This window comes from Lithobates pipiens, unplaced genomic scaffold (genome assembly GCF_037356315.1).
Source record: "Lithobates pipiens isolate NorthernLeopardFrog02 unplaced genomic scaffold, aLitPip1_a1.2 Scaffold_25, whole genome shotgun sequence".
NCBI lineage: Eukaryota > Metazoa > Chordata > Amphibia > Anura > Ranidae > Lithobates > Lithobates pipiens.
This window is the reverse complement of record NW_027507787.1, coordinates 185,156,350-185,175,579: the sequence shown is the minus strand read 5'-3', so window position 1 is coordinate 185,175,579 and position 19,230 is coordinate 185,156,350. Positions and strand designations below refer to the sequence as shown.

The window sequence follows — 19,230 nt, the reverse complement described above, 5'->3', positions numbered from 1 at the left end:
GATGTCTTGCAATACGAGTAGCGTCCCGTCAAAACTGAGTATAAGGCTCGGTTCGCACAGCCCCGACCTGAGATCCAACGTGAGACCCAAAGTCACGTGACATGAGAGGTCTTAATTAGCACTACTGAAGTCACTCCAACTTTGGAAAAGGTTCCTGTACTACTTCAAGGTGATTTATATACAACTTGTGCCCATAGACTTTAATGGAAGTTGCCTCCAAGTCAGATCCTTATCTTAACTGATGTGATTTGGATCCAACATGGATTACCCAGCTGCCTAGCAAAGTCGTGCCGACTTTTAAGTCGCGACACTGTGAACTTCCTCTCCTCTTTTAATTTTCAGTAGCTCCTGAAGTGCAGGTTAAATTAGTTTTTATTTTTACAGTACACTTTACACTGTATTTTGTATTTCTGTAATCATTTTTTAGATGAATAAATGGTTGTGGAATTAATCATCTGAGTTCCCATTATATCTTATGGTGAAATTCGCTTGGATACCAGGTTGGATTACAAGCACATTTGCAGAACAAATTATGCTCGCAATTCAAGGTTTTACTGTACATTGGAAACTACACTTCTCAGTGTGCTATACAGCCACTAGTGACCTCACAGCAGGGGGCATTTTTCTAATTCCTTGTATTTTTGCAAAACTGAGACAGAGGTTTCTGTAGATTGGCGGGCTATCCTAAAGGCAGAGATTAAGGATGATATTACTCCTAAATATCCAGACACAATTGAATGTTCTCACATTCAGTTGTAGTACCAGATTATAGCAGTTTGATGTCTAGTCTGAAAAGATAAATATATTTTGTGTCCTGGAATTAAGATAACGGGTACTGCAGGAATGTTCACTTAAAGAGGAGTTTCCCCTAAAAAAAAAAAAAAAAAAAAAAAATTAAGTCAGCAGCTACAAATACTGCAGCTGCTGACTTTAAATAATCAGACCCTTACCTGTCCCAGGGTCCAGCCATGCGGGGTTACAAAGCCCCACTCGCCCCCCCCTCTCAGTGGTGCCATCATTGCAACTGTGGGCACCCGGCTGTGATTGGCCGCACAGTCATTGGGGACCTGTCACGTGATGACTGACAGGAGGGAGGGGGGTGGAGCTGAGCCCTTCCTGCGCCAAGGGGAAGTGACGTCAGGAGCCCAGGCACTGAAGGAGGCAGACTACGAGGAATCCCCTAGCAACAGGCATTTAGAGGTGAGTGCAGGAACTACCTTTTCAAATTGATGCAGCACCACAAAGTCGGCTTCCCACAGATTTTGAATAGTGTGATTGCCAGGAATAGGGTGCGACTTGCCGTCATACAATTTTTGCCCTCTCAAATCGAATGACGAGTTGCTCCAATGTGAACGAGGATTTGAGATTCTTGTCTCATCAGCCCTACACTTTTTTTATGGTAGACCATGGTTTCACCATGTTTAACTCCTCTGTCTTTGTGATTATTGCTAATTGCTTTACATGTGTGTTGGAAGACTTTTATGTAATATTTTTTTTTCCTTTCTTCTACCAGATAGTGGATGTGAGAATTGCAAGCAAGACTGATACAGAGCTGAATGTATTCATTTTGCCTGAGGAGAGCCCTGCAGTACTTCCGAAAGTTCATCTATCTGATAATGTGGCAAACTGTGAGCTCCTCTTCCACTGTTTGAAGGAGGGTGATGCGCTGTCTCAAGTGATGTGCCTGAACACCTCCAAAGGGCAAACTGTATCCTTTTTATTTTATTTTGCAGAGATGGGCTGGCAGGGTAGACTTCACCCTAGTGATTGGTTTGGTTTTACCTACTTTGCAATGTTCAGCAAGTGATATTTGATAACACCATCAAGCTGCCTTAGGCCTAATCCCATGTATTATTCCCTAGATGAACACTGCACAATTCTGGAAATTTTTATTTTATTCATAGGGAGGGGACAGGTGACATGGGCATGTCCAACTGCCTGTGTCTAGACGCAGATCACGGAGCTCGGGAGCAAACCTGCATGAGTGCTCCTATAGAAAGCCGCTCTGATACCAGCACGATAATTAAGAGCTATAGGTGTTACTAGGGAAAGGAGGACACATGCACAATAAATACCTGAATGCGGTTCTATTCTTTCTCAAGTGTACTCGGTAAACGTGTTGCATGCTTTTCCCATTGAAGGAGGATCCTGTCAGAAGCACAGAAAATGAGGTGAAGTCTTCTGCAGAGACTTGATGAGTTGATGGAGAAAGTAAACTTCCAACTGTTAGAGGCGAGAGAGATTTCTTAAATAGTACTTCATATTCCCATCTCACACATTCCTGGGTGAGCTCTTGGTTTTATGTGCTGTAGCAACAACCAGCTGGATACTGGTTCAAGTCACATGAAGATATTTGCCAGCACACCATGGAACGACATAAATGGCATCCAAACAGACGATTTATTGCATGATCACAAAACAAGTGATCATCACATGCCTGACGAAGGGGTCCTGCACGGCTCTGAAACGTTGCACTATCCTTGTTTTGTGATCATGCAATAAATTATCCGTTTGGGCGTTATTTATGTCATTCCATGGTGTGCTGGCAAATATCTTCACAGAGATTTCCTAAAGAGATATGTTTCCAAGATCGCCTTGTAGCCATACAGACTGGAGTAGGAAATTCCAGAGGAAGGAGTCTCTGGAGATGTCCTGAACATGAGCAGGTAGCAAGGGGGCTAGAGCACATGAAGGTCTTGGGAGGAGTGAATACCTGATGTGGCTTTGTATGTTGTTAGTATTTTGAATTGTATGTGTTGGGCAAGTGGAAGCCAAAGGAGGGATTGAAAGAGAGGGGTATCGGTCACTGAGTTGTTAGCAAGATGATTACGGTTGGCAGTGGCATTCATGGTAGACTGAAGAGGGGGGGGGGAGAGTTATGGCCTGTGTAGAGGTAGGTTAAAGCGTAGTTCCAGCCTTTAAAAAAATAAATAAAACGCACCCCTGCGATGGTCACATCTTGTACAATACATTCTGGCACATGTAGTAAATAAACTCTTTTTGTTTAGAATGTTTGTGCAAAATGTTCACTATCACCACCTTGGTAAGTGCACTCCCATCTTCAGAGTGGGCATCTGAAGCCCACTCATAGCTCTTTCTGAAATTCCTGATCTCGCACATTGCGTACAAACCGCCGCACACTCGTGTTGCAGAGGCTGCCCATTGACTCCTGGGATTGGTGACGCATTATCCCAGGCCAATGGGCGGCTGGATGTGATGTACCTCACTGCAGCGAGGTACTAAGGAAGTGTACCTGTTTATTGGCCAAAATAAAATAAAAACAATCTGATTCATTGCAATGTTATCAGAATCACAGGGGGGGGGGGGGTAACTTTAAAAATCGTGTGGAACCTCCGCTTTAGCAAGGAGGGAGTTGCAGTAGGAGAAGTGAGATATAACAAATTAAGTTACTTAGAATCTTTGTAATGTCCATTGTTAATATGGGTCAAATTTTATGTTACATAGATGAAGGTGGCAGCATTTGAAAGAGGTTAGAGTTCAGGGTTACACCTAGTACCCTGGCTTGGTGGGGGTAATTAATTGCAGTGCCATTGATCCCACTGGGGGAGGGGGGATATTATTATTATTATTATTATTAGCTCACTTTTGGAAATTTTGAGTTTGAGGAACTGGTGTAAACTCCAATTCCAAGAGTGTGCTGAGGATTTATGATGGTCATTGGCAATGAGATAGTATTGGAAACTGTGGCAGGCTATTAGCTGAGCCAGGGAGGGCGTGTAGATGGAGAATAGAAGGGACCAGTGTACAGAGTCTTGAGGGGCTGGTAACCCTACAGAGGAAGAAGAGAGGAGAAGGTAGAGTTGTAGCTGATGCTGATGCTGATGCTGAAGGTGCATAAAGATGGATAAGAGTACAACCAGGAAAAGGGAGAGTCTTGGAGGCTGAGGGAATCTTCAACGATATAACTTGCAACATAGTGTTAGTGAGAGCAGACTGGGTTAAGATTGATTTTGTAAATTCGTCTTCGTTACTTTAATGTTCTCTAGTCAGATTTTTTTTTTTCTTTTTTTTGCATTGGTCATTGTCTTGTAGTGTAATTCAACAGTTGCAAATGGCCTGTACCAATCCTATATTGAAGTTATTTAGTCCTTTACCAGTTTCTGCAGATATTAACCAGAAAAACTGCATTAATTTCATGTGTAGAGAAGGGGTCCTGTGTAAAAGATTTCTCTGAAGTTCAAGTTGGAATGTTTCTCACTGGATTTGTTAGAAATATTATGTCATATGGAGTATTTGTGGAATTCTTCCGTGGGCTGGTCGGACTGGTCCCCATCTCGGTAAGTAACAAAATACTTGTGTTTTTTTTCATTTTTTATTTTTTTTCAGTTATGAGCAAACCTGCACACTTTTTTGAGGTGAAGTGTTCTAAATGGCTAAGCCAAGAATACTTTCTTGTGATTTCCTGCAAGTGAGCCTCCATATAATGTCAAGACAAGAAAGTCTGTGCATGCATTGGCAGATGCAAAAAATTTTCAATGACATAATAATCTGCATTTGTTTGCTGTGATTTAAAAAAAAAATGTGTCTACAGCATTCCCCTCCTGCGAAAATTGTATTATTTGACCTCTGCGATGCTGCTTTCTGAATTCTGAAACAAAGTGCAGCCATTGCGCTTAGCAGCTAATCTGATATCTTCAGCTTTCCAGGGAACAAAAGCTGGATCCTGATTGGTTACAACAGCCCATGGCTGCACTACAGAGTGCGTGTGTTGACTTGACTTTTTTTTTTTCCCCCCTTTTTTTACACTAGGAAGTCAGTGACAAGTTTGTGACTGAAATCGGTGCCCATTTTGTGCAAGGGCAGACAGTTGTTGCAAAAGTAACAAACATTGATGAGCAAAAAAAACGCTTCCTGTTGACTCTAAAGATGTCAGAATGTGCCCCTGATGACTGCTCAGCTGATGGATTCTCCCAGATCAGCCAGTGTTTCAGTGAGCTGCAGTTCTGTAAGAGCCTAATGAAAAAAAATGGTGAGCTTTCTTTGAACTACCTGTCTTGTTTTGACGCAAAGCATCCAGCCCAACCTTTCCTCTTCTACCTGTTATTTTCTGGGGCTGGTTTGAACCTGCCTGTACAATCAGTGTGCAGTACAGGCAATTTCCCTCCCTTCCTCTCTGTGGAAGCAGTTGTTGCTGTGATCTCACTAATGGAAAGAACTACCCCAGGGCTCGATAAATCCAAGGCACCAGGTCGTCACGGCGACTAGAAATTGTATATTGGTGCCTGAGCTTTTGTCAGCCCATTCACTGTTGGAGGGAAGCACAATTTTTATCGCCTGATGCCCGAGACTTGCAGCTAATCAGGTAATTTTTTTTTTTTTCTATATTGAGCCCTGCTACGGGTAAGGTGAAAGCATTTGGTTGGCTCCTGGGCGCCGCTTGCCCATCTGCGGGCCTGGGACCGGCATAGCAGGCACTGCAGGGTGGAGGGGAGGGAGGAGAGTGAAAACGCGCCCACTCCCCTCCCCATCTTGTTTCTGACCAGGGAGCGACATGTATGACATCACTTCCGGGTCCCCGTTGAGTTTCCCAGAGTTTGCACTGCATTACATTCAATGGAGCACAGAAGAGACATGCAGGGTCTTTTAGAAAGAGGGCCTGTCCCCAAAAAAATCATCATCATTATTATTATTATTATTATTATTATTATTTTGTCTTTTTAATTGTAAAAAATTTGTTACATACAAGCACACAAAATCCCCCACCCAAAATGTTTTTTTTTAAAAATTATTTTTAAGGCCCTACGCATAATGTTGTTATTGCCCCCACAAACTCGTCACTTTTTTTTTTTAGTCCTACTCCTAGATTCAAAGCAAATTTGTCAAGCTCTGCACTACCCCTAATCTAGCTACTAAGGCCAACTACAATGTTGCATTTATTTTTGTAAAATGGTGTATAGTATCTCTTAGGGCACTTTCACACTGGGGCGTTGGGGGCATTGGCAGTGAAGCGCCACTATTTTTATCTGCGTTTTACCGGCACCTTTAACCCCTGCTGGTGCTGCTCATTGATTTCAATGGGCAGGGGCGCTTTAGCAGAGCCTCAAAGATGCTGCTTGCAGGAGTGTTGTGTTTTTTTTTTTTGTGTTTTACGTCCTGCCAGCGCACCAGTGTAAAAGCCCTCACTGAAGAGGCAGGAGAGGTGCTAATTTTAGCGCTATAGCGCCTGTAAAGCGCCTCAGTACGAAAATGGCCTTTAAAGCAATATTAAACCCTTGTGTTTGTTATTTTAGTAGAAAAAAAAAACATGCTTATACTTACCTGCTCTGTGCAATGCTTTTGCACAAAACAGCCCTGATCCTTGTCTTCTGGAGTCCCCCGCCGGCGCTCCAGGACCCCCCTCTTTGGTGGGTGCCCCCAAGGAAAGCGGCTTTCCCTGGGGGCACCCGTGCAGACTCTCTTCCAAGTCCTGCTGCTGTGTCCATTAACAGACAGCAGGACTCTGCCCCATCCCCTGCTTCCATGACATGGTTTTGATTGACGGGAATGGGAGCCAATGGCTCCCGCTGCTATCAAATCAGTATTATGTGGAGGTAGACAGCAGCAGGAGCCACTGTGCTTGTATACATCATCGGATCGGGCTCGGGTAAGAAAAAGGAGGGCTGGGCAGGGCTGAAGCACAGAAGGTTTTGCACCTTAATGCATAGCATGCATTAGGGTGAAGCCGTTACAACAGCCAGAGCCCTGGCACAGGATTACAGAAACAATGAAACGCATCCCAATTTCTAGAACAATAAAATTAAAAATTGAAAAAGCTCAAGCTATTTCCACCCAGTGCTCTGAAGATTTGAAAAATCATAAGATATTGTTACCCACCTCATGAGGAAAGTAATAAAGCTAGACTAAACCGCTCACTGTTCTAGATTCACACAAGGAAAGCGTTATTCTTGTGTTGTCTTTTATAGTGCTGTCAGTTTTTGTTGTTGTCTTAATTTTTTTTTATGTGCATTATACAAGTATACAACATTGTTGGCATTATAGGCTATAACTTGGTTAGGACTAGTTATTGTTCCTGCAAGACATTTTTATTGTTTTATTTTGTTGATTCCAATGATTAGAAGCTTTGGATGAGGGCGAGACAATATATTCTGTAGTACCAGGGAAAAACTTGGTCCTTGTTGTTGAAAAACTGGAAGATAATGGTTCGGTTCTGTTCAGCACTAGCCAAGTCCCAGGAGCAAAGAAAATATCAGCTGTGCAACATAAGGAACAAGGTAATATTCTCATATATTCTTATTTAGATATCAGTTAAAGCATAAGTTTGCCTTTTTTCCCCAAAAAATTATGAATGCATCTATTTTGCAGGTAGAAAAATTGTGTATTTTTGTGTGTGTGTGTGTGTGTGTGTGTGTGTGTGTGTGTGTGTGTGTGTGTGTGTGTGGGGGGGGGGGGGGGGGGTGTTTGGAGCCTGTATAGCATTGCACCCACAAACAGCAGATTGTGCATATAATGCCAGGCTCTTACAGACTCACTGTAGTGGTCTGCCCCTGTCTCCGATACGCGCTGGCAGTTACTAAATGACAGGAAGCTCAATGAAGAGCGCTCATCATTTCATTGACAACTACAAGCTGTCGGCCACAAAAGCTGGCTGTAGTTCATTGAGTCACAGGGATCTGAGAATGAATGACGCTGCCGTGTGTGCAGAGCCCTGTGTGGCTCAGCGTTCTTTTTTGAATTGTGACAGCAGGTGTGGGGAGAAGATCCCTGACCCCCTATTCCGGAGTAGGAGGATTAAGATGCTGAACCTGTTACACCCTAAATATATGGGTGCGACATGTTCAGAAATGTGAAATCCTCCTTTTTGTACAGCTGCACGATTAATCGTCAAGAATCGGTATCACAATTTTTTTTGGTTTTGTTTCCCTGTTGCGATCTTGACAAAAGTGTTTCAGGATTCTTGCTATGCAAAGAATTCTCTCTGCTCTTCTGAAGCCATAGAATCAAAAGAAAGGAAGAAAAAAAAGGGCAGTCTGCCAAGAATCACAACATCATCTTTAGCAGTGGAACTTAAGTGTAAACATTGTAACAATGTGTCAAAGGAATAGACTTTGTGTGTAAATGAGGAACTATACATATATATATATATATATATATATATATATATATATATATATATATATATATATATATATATATATACACACACACACATAATATTCATATTTTGTAGAGAGCTATTGAATAAAATGGTGGTTGTTGCAATATTTTATGTCATGCTGTATTTGCGCAGCGGTATTTCAAATGCAATTTTTTCGGGGAAAAATTACTTTCATGAATTAAAAAAGGTCAAGTTAGGCCAACTTTTTTTTTTTTTTTAATGCGAAAGATTTTACGTTGCGAGAATTGTAAGAGAATCGCAATCTTTTTATTCTAAGAAAAAAAAAATTTGATTCTCATTTTGGCCAGAATTGTGCAGCCCTACTGCTTTAACAAGTGGGCTAAGCTTAATAGTGTTGGCTTACCATGGGTCACAAGATACCTCAATGGCACTGGCAGCTCTTGTCTTCAGTCTTTGTTAGGCAGGATTTTGCTTATTTATGTAATGATTAAAAGCTGGTCGTTTTTGTTATGTAGGAACCAGCAGCTGGCTAGAGGGTCGCACACTTATCCATTTGCAGCAAGGCTCTAGAATGATGGATGCCAGCTGCAGCTTTTTAGGAGCAATGCATTTGCTTATTGCTGAGCCTCATCAAACATATTCTGTCTAGAAATCTTTTGAAATTGTTTATATTTCAGAAAAACCTTTAACTCTGGGACAGAAAGTAAAGGTTGTGATTCTACATGTTGATATATTGAAAGCTCACGTTCATGTTTCCATGGAAGACGCTTTACTAAAGAAATGTAAAGAGAATGTAAGTATTTTTTTTTTTTTTTTTTTTTCTGTTGCTGTGAAATTCTGTTTAGAAAATAACAAGGACAAATCCACCTAAAACTTCAAAGTTAAGCGGGAATTTTTATTTCTGGGGACTACAATGGCTGGATCTGTGTTCCGAAATTCTCAACAGTGGAGCTGTTAACCTTGGTCTTTAAGTGGATCTAAAGTCAAAAGGCCCCCCCCCCCCCCCCCCCATGCATTCCTGCATTAAGGTGAAAAAACTCGCCTGCATTAAGGTGAAAAAAAAGCTTGTAATCCCCCTTCCTTAAATACTTTCCTGTCATTATTCTTGACAGACGAGGACAGCACTGGTCTCCCTGTTCTCACAGGTACTCAGACAGCAGCAGAAGCCATTGGCTCCCACTCATATCAATCAAAGGGGTGGATCCCAAGCTGCGTGTGTCTATGGATGCACACAGCCTAGCTCAGGAGCTTGCCTAGATGTGTGGCCCATAGCACACAGCTTCCTATGGGGGCACACGCAAAGGAGTCGTTAGGCTTACCAGTAGGAGACCCCAGAAGAAGAGATGATAGACCGCTCTGTGCAAAGCTCTTACACAGAGCAAGTAAGCTTAACCACTTGCCGATCGGGCCATAGATGAATGACGGATACAGTGCGGTCAGCTGATTCTGGGAGGGTGTACAATGACGTCCTCACAGAATTGCACTTCCCATGCATCTCCTGGGCCACGTACCCGGGAATGTCCGCGACCGCCCGTTCCTCTGGACCTGGCTCGTCATGGATCAGGTTAAAGGGCCAATGATCGGGGCCCTTTGCCACGTGATTGCTCCTTCCAATGCCTGAACGTTCACTTCTCAACAAAACAAAGCATGTCCGGTTCAGCTCCTCCCCTCTCCTCACACTGATCGGTACAGTGTATGAGGATAAGAGGGAGCTGGTGCAGCAGTGCTTGTGGGCTGAATCTGAAGTGTCCACAGCGCTGATCTGTGCTCATCCTCCATGCCTCATATATGCCCATCCATGGCTCATCCGTGCCACATGGTTATAGTAGGTGAGGTTTAAAAAAGACATAAGTCCAAGTCCAACCTATCTGTGTGATTTTATGTCAGTATTACATTATATATTTCTATATATTGTGACCGTTCAGGTGCTTATCTAATAGTTACATTGGTAGTTTCATGAAACTATCTCCTAAACCATATAGGTTTAGGAGTTATTTCTTGGACCTACAGGTAAGCCTTAATCTAGGCTTACCTGTAGGTCAAAGTGGTTTGTAAGGGTTTACAACCACTTTAAACCTCTTTTCTTCTAATTTTAATGAGCCACTTGATGTCTTATTAAACTCCCTTCCATGGAAAAGTTTTTGTATTTGTAAAATAAAATCCTGTCCCCTGTAACCTGTAACCTTTCTTCATAACTAATATCCTCCAGTCCCTTCTTTATTAGTTTTTGTTGCCCTTCTCTGTACTTTCTCCATTTCCAGCACATCCTTCCTTCCTGAGGACTGGTACCCAGAACTTTACCGCATACTCCAGATGCGGCCAGACCAGAGTCTTGTAGAGTTGGAGATTTACTGCTTTATCTCTGGAGTTAATCCCCTTTTTAATGCATACCAATATTCTGCTTGCTTTGTTAGTCTTAGCAATGGCATGCAATGCCAAGCTGCTGCTATCATCTACTAGGACCCCCAGGTCCTTTGCCATCCTAGATTCCCCCAGTGGTTCTCCCCTCATTGAGTAGATTGCATTCATATTTTTGCCACCCAAATGCATTATTTTAAATTTTTCCACATTAAACCTCATTTACCATGTAGTTGCTAATCCCGTTCATTTGTTCAGATCTACTTGCAAGGTTTCCACATCCTGCGGAGAAGTTATTTCCCTGCTTAGCTTAGTATCGTCCGCAATAACTGAGATTGAGCTGTTCACCCCATCCTGCAGGTCGTTTTATATATAATTTAAATAGGATTGGTCCCAGGACAGAACCCTGGGAGACCCCACTTTCCACCCCAACCATTCCGATTTCTCCTTATTTATCACCACCCTCTGAACTCGCCCTTGTAGCCAGTTTTCAATCCATGTACTCACCCTATGGTCCATGCCAATGGACCTTACTTTGTACAGTAAACATTTATGGGGAGCTGTGTTAAAATGGGATAAAATCAAATTTGTCATGTACAGCAAACACATTTACAATATGTGCATTGCCTGCCTGCTCTGCGTTTGGCTCATGGCTCTTAAGAAAACAATAAATACATTTCTACATAACATTATGTATATGTCATTTGCAAGGATGATACACAGAGCCCCCACCCTCCAAAAATCAATCAATAACTAAATAAATGAAGAATTTTTTTTTTCTTTCCTTGGTGTTTGACTGCCAAAAATGATGATATTTTAGACACAGGTTTAGGGATAGAACGCCTTATAGTTCAGCATTTTAAGGTGAAATTCAACCACTCCAGATTTACGGAAACCGGCTTTGTGTCTTTTCGCCGATGCCAGAAGCTCCTCCATATACATTATCTTGTCTAGTCCTAAGTCTGTGGGTGAGCATGCTTTGTTTGATATTTTTGATATGATCCTTTTATAGCTGAACTTCAAGCAGATATAAAAGATAATTTTAATGCAGCTCTGTAATCCATTAAGGTTTCATTAACCACTTGCCGACCGTGCTATAGCCGAATGACTGCTACAGCACGTTCGGCTAGTTCTGGGAGGCCGTCACAGATTGAGATAGAGCGCCAATCAGTGGCTCTTTACCACGTGATGAGCTGGGTCCAATCACAGCCGATCAGGCATGTAAACGGAAGCCAGTTATCGGCACTCCTTTCCTGAAGCTGACAGCGAGAAGAGAGCATCGATAACCGGCTTCTGTAAAAGGGACATGAACACTGATGGGCAGATTGGCAGCACTGTTGGGACTGCACTGATAATCGGTGCCTCCTCATCGGTGCCCATCAGTGCAAGAGAAAAATTACTTGATTGCAAATTATGAAATGTATTTTTTATTTTTTTTGTACTTTATTTTGCAAAACCCAGTGGTCCTTAAATACCACCAAAAGAAAGCTCTATTTTGTGTGAAGAAAATTTATAGAAGTATAATAGTACACTGTTGCATGTCCATGCGTCATTTAAAGTGTGACAGCGCTGGAATCTGAACATTGGCCTCGGCAGGAAGGGGGTAAAAGTGCCCAGTAGACAAGTGGTTAAATGTATTTTTAAATGAAAGCAATGTAAGTACTTAAAATGTAACTAAAGGCAAAACATTAGGGATTCAAACCCGTTCGTTATTATTGCTGTCTTTGGCCCCATCAGGGAGATTTACCGTCTCTATTTGTCCTGCTTACCATTATCATTGAAGGTGAAAGTAAAAGATAAACCCAAACGTTGGGTTGACATCAGAACACTAATGGAGGGGAATTATTCCCAATGGAAATACTACTTATGGTGACCCTGGTGTTACTGGAATTCCCTCACTTTGGAGGAATTTAATATCACGTCCTGTTTTTGGCTACGGGACAGGAAGTGAAGGGAAATCTCCCCAATGGGACACAGATGGCGAAAAGAAACACAAATGGGTTATAATCCTCCCTTATTCTATCCAAATAAATTTGGGGGTGGGGGTGGTAATTTTCACCTTCAGTTGCACTATGTTTACCCTGTATTGCTCTCTTGCCATCCCTGTACAGTCGTCCTGGAGCATGAGAGAAAGAAGCCGTACAATTGGCCCATATTCTGGCCCATATTCTGAGAGAGAGTGTAGTGATAGACGATCTCATCACTGTGCTGTTTCTCTTTTCACTTTTCAGTCGCAGACTGAGGTTGGTCCAGGATGACCTTTGCTCAGGTAAAATGGGTTGAATGTTGCTGGCCCTAAGACTGAGCACATCCAGTAGTAGAAATTCCTGTGGTGGAAACATCTGAATTTATTGTGCATCTTTTCAGAAAAACTGGTTTTGCTTCCATTTTTGTAATTAATAAAAAAACACTGCAAATAAAATGACAATTTGCTTTTTATACCAGTTTGCAGAAAAATCTGTGCACTCTGCAGTCGTACAGCATTTGTCAGAAGAATTTGCTGTGGCATCTTTGAAAGATACTTCAAAGCTTGTGGCTGTCCCACTCAAACGACACTTTAACGACACTTTCCGGTTTGAATCGGAAAGGCTAAACGTAGGACAGAAGATCTCTGTGACGTTATTGTCAGTGGATGCTGATCAATATGGAATCCAATTGGCAGTGCAGAATACCAGCTCAGGAAGGGAAAAAGTCAAGATGCCACTGAATTTTACAAAAAGAACGCCACTTATCGGAGAAGTGGTCACCGGGACTGTGAAAAGCATCAAGCCCATCAGCGTGTTTGTGTCTATTACGGATAAACTAATGGGTACCATCCACGCCTCTCAGATCATGGAGAATGTGGTTGCAGGCGCCCTGCCAACATCCAAGCTTAGGCCCAAGCAGAATGTGACCTGTCGTGTGATAGGAGGACGGGATATCAAGACACACAAGTATGCCATCTTCAGATTATTCATAAAGATCTATAGATGCTTTCTATGTGCCCTTATTAATATTTTTGTTTTATGTGTATCGCATGACAGGTTCCTTCCCATTACTCACCCACACCTGATGCAGTCTGTTCTTGAACTCAGTGTTCTTCCCAGGTAAGATCATGTATCATCCGTCTATGTTTGCACAAATCTGTAAGAAAATAGAAGCAGCACTATACATTAAAATGGGGACATAAATGCAAGCAGGCTTTAGGCCTCATGCACACGAGACGCAGTTAAACGCGCGTTCAGATGCAGTTGGACAGTTTTTTCAACTGCACCTGAACTCATTCAATGTTATCCTATGTGTCCATGCACACAGTCTCGTTTTTTTGCGTTTATATGCAGTTGCGTTTAATCACGTTTTTCCAGAAGCAAAAAAATGCGTTCAGAGACAAAAATTTCTGCGTTTCAGACGCAAAACGGGGCTAAACGCGGCTAAACGCGGCTGAACGCGGCAACCGCGTTTAGCCGCGTTTGCGTTTATATGCGTTTTTAAAGGTGACCTTTTTTTTTACATTAAAAATCTCAAAAATGATTGCAAATGATGAAAAACCATTAGAAAAATATTTTAAACAATTGCAATTGCAAGTGGACAATCCACAACTTGTGGCAAGTGACGTGGCAAGTGGACAATCCACAACTTGTGGCAAGTGACATGGCAGGTGGCAAGTGATGTGGCAAGTGGACAATCCACAACTTGTGGCAAGTGACGTGGCAGGTGAAGTGGCAAGTGACGTGGAAAGTGGACAATAGACAACTTGTGGCAGGTGACGTGGCAAGTGACCTGGCAGGTGACGCGGCAAGTGACTTGGCAGGTGACGTGGCAAGTGGAAAATCAACAACTTGTGGCAGGTGACTGGCATGTGACGTGGCAAGTGGACAATCCATAACTTGTGGCAGGTGACGTGGCAAGTGACGTGGCAAGTGGACAATCCACTTGTGGCAGGTGACGTGGCAGGGGACGTGGCAAGGGACGTGGCAAGTGGACGATCCACAACTTGTGGCAGGTGATGTGGCTGGTGACGTGGCAAGTGGACAATCCACATCTTGTGTCAGGTGACGTGGCAGGTGACGTGGAAAGTGGTGTGGCAAGTGGACAATCCACAACTTGTGGCAGGTGATGTGGCTGGTGACGTGGTAAGTGGACAATCCACAACTTGTGGCAGATGGCATGGCAGGTGACGTGGAAAGTGGACAATCCACATCTTGTGGCAAGTGACGTGGCAAGTGGACAATCCACAACTTGTGGCAGGTTATGTGGCAAGTGATGTGGCAGGTGATGTGACAAGTGGACAATCCACATCTTGTGGCAAGTGACGTGGCAGGTGATGTGGCAAGTGGACAATCCACAACTTGTGGCAGGTGACGTGGCAGGGGATGTGGCAAGTGACGTGGCAGCTGACGTGGCAAGTGGACAATCCAAAACTTGTGGCAGGTGACGTGGCAAGTGACGTGGCAGGTGACGTGGCAAGTGATGTGGCAAGTGGACAATCCACAGCTTGTGGCAAGTGACGTGGCAAGTGGACAATCCACAACTTGTGGCAGGTGATGTGGCAGGTGACGTGGCAAGTGAACAATCCACAACTTGTGGCAGGTGACGTGGCAAGTGACGTGACAGGTGAAGTGGCAAGTGACGCGGCAAGTAGACAATCCACAACTTGTGGCAGGTGATGTGGCAAGTGACGTGGCAGGTGATGTGGCAAGTCACGTGGCAAGTGGACAATCCACAACTTGTGGCAGGTGATGTGGCTGGTGACGTGTCAAGTGGACAATCCACAGCTTGTGGCAGGTGGCATGGCAGATGACGTGGAAAGTGGACAATCCACATCTCGTGGCAAGTGACGTGGCAGCTGACGTGGCAAGTGACATGGCAAGTGGACAATCCAAAACTTGTGGCAGGTGACGTGGCAAGTGACGTGGCAGGTGACGTGGCAAGTGACGTGGCAAGTGGACAATCCACAACTTGTGGCAGGTGACGTGGCAGGTGACGTGGCAAGTGAACAATCCACAACTTGTGGCAGGTGATGTGGCAGGTGATGTGGCAAGTGACGCGGCAAGTAGACAATCCACAACTTGTGGCAGGTGATGTGGCTGGTGACGTGGCAAGTGGACAATCCACAGCTTGTGGCAGGTGGCATGGCAGATGACGTGGAAAGTGGACAATCCACATCTCGTGGCAGGTGATGTGGCAAGTGACGTGGCAAGTGGACAATCCACAATTTGTGGCAGGTGACGTGGCAGGTGATGTGGCAAGTGGACAATCCCCAACTTGTGGCAAGTGACGTGGCAAGTGGACAATCCACAACTTGTGGCAGGTGCCGTGGCAAGTGACACGGCAAATGCAAGTGTACAACTGCTCTCTATGCTGCTGCTGCTCACTCTGATCAAAATAGCAGAAATAGTTAAAAAAAATGCTTTGAGAGCTTGGGGAGGGTCTACATGATGTTATCTTTATAAACGCGTCTAAACGCAAACGCGTCTAAACGCGTCTAAACGCGTCTAAACGCGACATGCAAACGCGGCAAAACGCGCGTTTCTAAACGCGCGTTTCAGCTTTTTTTTGACAGAGGTTTCATCTGCGTCTCGTGTGCATGAGGCCTTACACTCTCCAGCTTTAGAAATTCTTCTCCAATAAAAAAATATTTTTAACTGCCTGTTCATAATCTTCCCTTGAATGTACAGCACAATGTACATTCTCAGCATGCCTTGAGTTCAGGATAAATGAACACTGTGCTCATGCTTGTGAGTTACAACAGCCCAGCTGATCAAGATGCCGAATGTAGAAGACTGGGCAAAGATGCCAGCAAGACAAGGTAAGTATAATTCCGATAAAAAATAATAATAAAAAAAAAATCCCAGTTGATTGCCAAATTACTATCTTCTGTTTGTTGCTCACTGGAACACCTCAAAGAAAATGTATTCCTGAGAAAAAGAGGTAATACTCTATGGGAACATGCTGGTTGCTTGGCTGTCATACTTCCATACCTACTGACTGCCCTGGATCAAGTATGCAGATCATACATATTTTTTCTTAGTACTTTGTAGTTAGTTTTTCATTTAAAATGAATATACTAAAGAGGTCGATGCCCCCATCCTGCTCTACTATCCAGGATTTTAGGTGCAAAAATGCTCTAGAATGCCCTAATTAGTATATCTGTATTTTAGTGTAGTATGGCTTTAAAAAGGCAAAAATCTTTTTTTTTTTTTTTTCTTGGCAGCCTTTGTTTAGATGGACATATCTTTTAGATGGATTTGGCTTCCCCTTATTTAGCTGTTTTTGTTTATATGTATTTTTTTATTTTTTTTATTTCAGTCTTTTGAATACTGAAGTGAAATTTGAAAAACAAAAACCCCTGAATACGTACTCATCGGGTGATATGGTGACCTGCTATGTAGCCAAGGTAAATCTGTAATATGTATGTGAAAGATTTAATTTATCCAGTATTTAGTAGTTGTTCCCATGCAACATGTTCTAATTTGTTGAAGACAAGTATACCACTCTTCTAGTAGGCCTTAAAGTGTATGTTAACTCCCACCCCCCAAAAAATGGATTCTGCTTTTTTTAAGCGCATAAAGTATGTGTTATGACACCGTGCTTGTGTTGTGTCATTTGGCTCCTTGTAACACCTTAAAAAAATAAAAAAAATAAAATAAATAAAAGCTCGGGCTGATCCTACAAGTTTCTCCCCTCCCCCCCCCTGTAAACTGACCACTGTATATCATGGCTGCTCCTCTCCCCCTCCTGCTGCCTACATAACACTAACCTGTACACACCATCAGCACTGCCTCCTATTGCTGTGTGTGCGTGTGATTTTATAAAAATAAATGCTGCAGATACCTCATTTCGGAGCCAAGATTTTCGATCACATGACTGGCCTGCTCTCTCTCCTCCTCTCCTCCAGACTGACACCAATGGGGAAATCTCTGCAATTCCCGCTGCATCTGTCTGAGGAGGAAAGGAGAGAGCTGGACAGTCATGTGATCGCGATCTCGGCACTGAAATTGGGTATTTACACCATCTATTTTTATAATTCATACAATGAGGGGGACACTGCTATAGGAGCCAGTGCTGATGGTGTTCTACAGTTTAGAGTGGCTTAAAAAACACTTGAATTACTTGTATGGTTTATAGATGCTGGGCTATGCTCCTGAGACTCATTCTAACTTCTTGGAGGAGTGGTGAAACAGCTTAAATATTGCAGAACAAATCCAGAAACTGGCCACTGGTTGATGGGTTTGGGCGCGTTTGAATCTTCACGTGCCTCATCCCACCAGGAAGCCGAGACTGCACAATGCTGATCACGGGCAGTGAGACCTTTCCTGATCTGTGCAGCTGCGGACTGGAAAAAGGCTCGCTGCCTGTGATGAGCGTGTCTGCTTCCTGGCGTGATCAGGCACGTGAGGTTTCGAACACGTCCAAGCCCATCACTACTGGCCACTATTGGTTAAATCTGCATATTGCTTTCATTGCTAAAGAACACTCGTGTGTGTGTGTGTGTGTGTGTGTGTGTGTGTGTGTGTGTGTGTGTGTGTACATATATAATTTTTAATTTTTTTGGCCATTAACCACTTGCCGACCGGCTTATGCAGATATACGTCGGCAAAGTGGCACAAGTGCGCAAAACAACGTACCTGTATGTCGCATCATCTGCGGCTAGCGGGCATGTGCCAGATGTGCACCATGAGAGCATGCCCATGAGGCCTGTGGACTCTGTCCGCCGGAGGCCCGCGATTGTGGCACAGTGAGGCAGAACAGGGAGATGTCCATGTAAACGAGGCATTTTTCTGTTCTGCCTATCGACATGACAGGGATCTACTGCTCCCAGTTAGAACATGCTGAGGGAACACCGTTAAACCCTTGATCGCCCCCTAGTGTTTAACCCCCTCCCTGCCAGTGACATTTGCACAGTAATCGGTGTTTTTTTTTATAGCACTGATCGCTGTATAAATGCCAATGGTCCCAAAATGGTGTTAAAAGTATCTGATTTGTCCGCCGCAATGTCACAGGCATGATAAAAAACGAAGATCGCCGCCATTACCAATAAAATAATTAAAAAAAAATATTAATAAAAATGCTATAAATCTATCCCCCATTTTGTAGACGCCATAACTTTTGCGCAAACCAATCAATATACGCTTATTGCGGTTTAATTTATTTGCGCACTTCAGATTTCATTTTTCAGCATATGTACCAGCTTGCACTATTTGTCTCTCTTGTTTTGTGCAGTATAACAAAGAGAAGCAGTGTCTGGAGGTAGAAATCTCTCCCGGTATACGTGGCACAGTAGAACATCTGCTTCTGTCATCTTCTACTAAGGTATGGGCATCATAATTTTTTCTCATAAGACCATCTGTTTATAGTTGAGAAGAAATCATTCCATCCCATGTCTTTTGTAGGTCTTAAAGCGTCCAGAGAAGCATTTCAGACCAGGCCAGGCGCTGTCTGCCACTGTGGTTGATGTTGAGGACTCTCGTAAAAAGCTCTCTTTGTCATTAATAGGTAATATACAGCTGTATCAGTGATATCTTTGTGTACATTAGCAGTCTTTTATTTGCTACAAATGTAATTTCTGCATGGCTTGTACATTTGTCATGTATGTCCATAGATTTCTTCAAAGTGAATAGGATTTTTCATTTCAGCTAACCATAATGTAAACTTAAAATGTCAATACAACATACACTTGTGTGAAAATACACTTTCCTTGATGGCACCTCTGTTGCCTTTGAACTTCTTGTATTTAATGAAATGCTAATCTATCTTTATAGAACTTGATGCTCTGACGGAGGGCTGTATCACTTTTGGCTGCGTAAAGAGTGTAA

At 43.1% G+C, this 19,230-nt stretch overlaps 1 protein-coding gene across 1 annotated transcript in view; it reads left to right on the top strand.

The window, feature by feature from the left end:
* PDCD11 (programmed cell death 11) overlaps nt 1-19,230 on the top strand; it is an 87,552-nt gene that overhangs the window by 34,771 nt on the left and 33,551 nt on the right. Inside the window, exons 15-25 of the mRNA XM_077455274.1 lie at nt 1,514-1,708; nt 4,128-4,298; nt 4,771-4,990; nt 7,077-7,232; nt 8,755-8,870; nt 12,881-13,368; nt 13,459-13,521; nt 16,724-16,811; nt 18,638-18,727; nt 18,808-18,910; nt 19,177-19,230. The exon at nt 19,177-19,230 is cut by the window's right edge and continues 124 nt beyond it. Coding sequence (XP_077311400.1) covers nt 1,514-1,708; nt 4,128-4,298; nt 4,771-4,990; nt 7,077-7,232; nt 8,755-8,870; nt 12,881-13,368; nt 13,459-13,521; nt 16,724-16,811; nt 18,638-18,727; nt 18,808-18,910; nt 19,177-19,230 — 1,744 coding nt within the window. The remainder of the gene's footprint in view (nt 1-1,513; nt 1,709-4,127; nt 4,299-4,770; nt 4,991-7,076; nt 7,233-8,754; nt 8,871-12,880; nt 13,369-13,458; nt 13,522-16,723; nt 16,812-18,637; nt 18,728-18,807; nt 18,911-19,176) is intronic.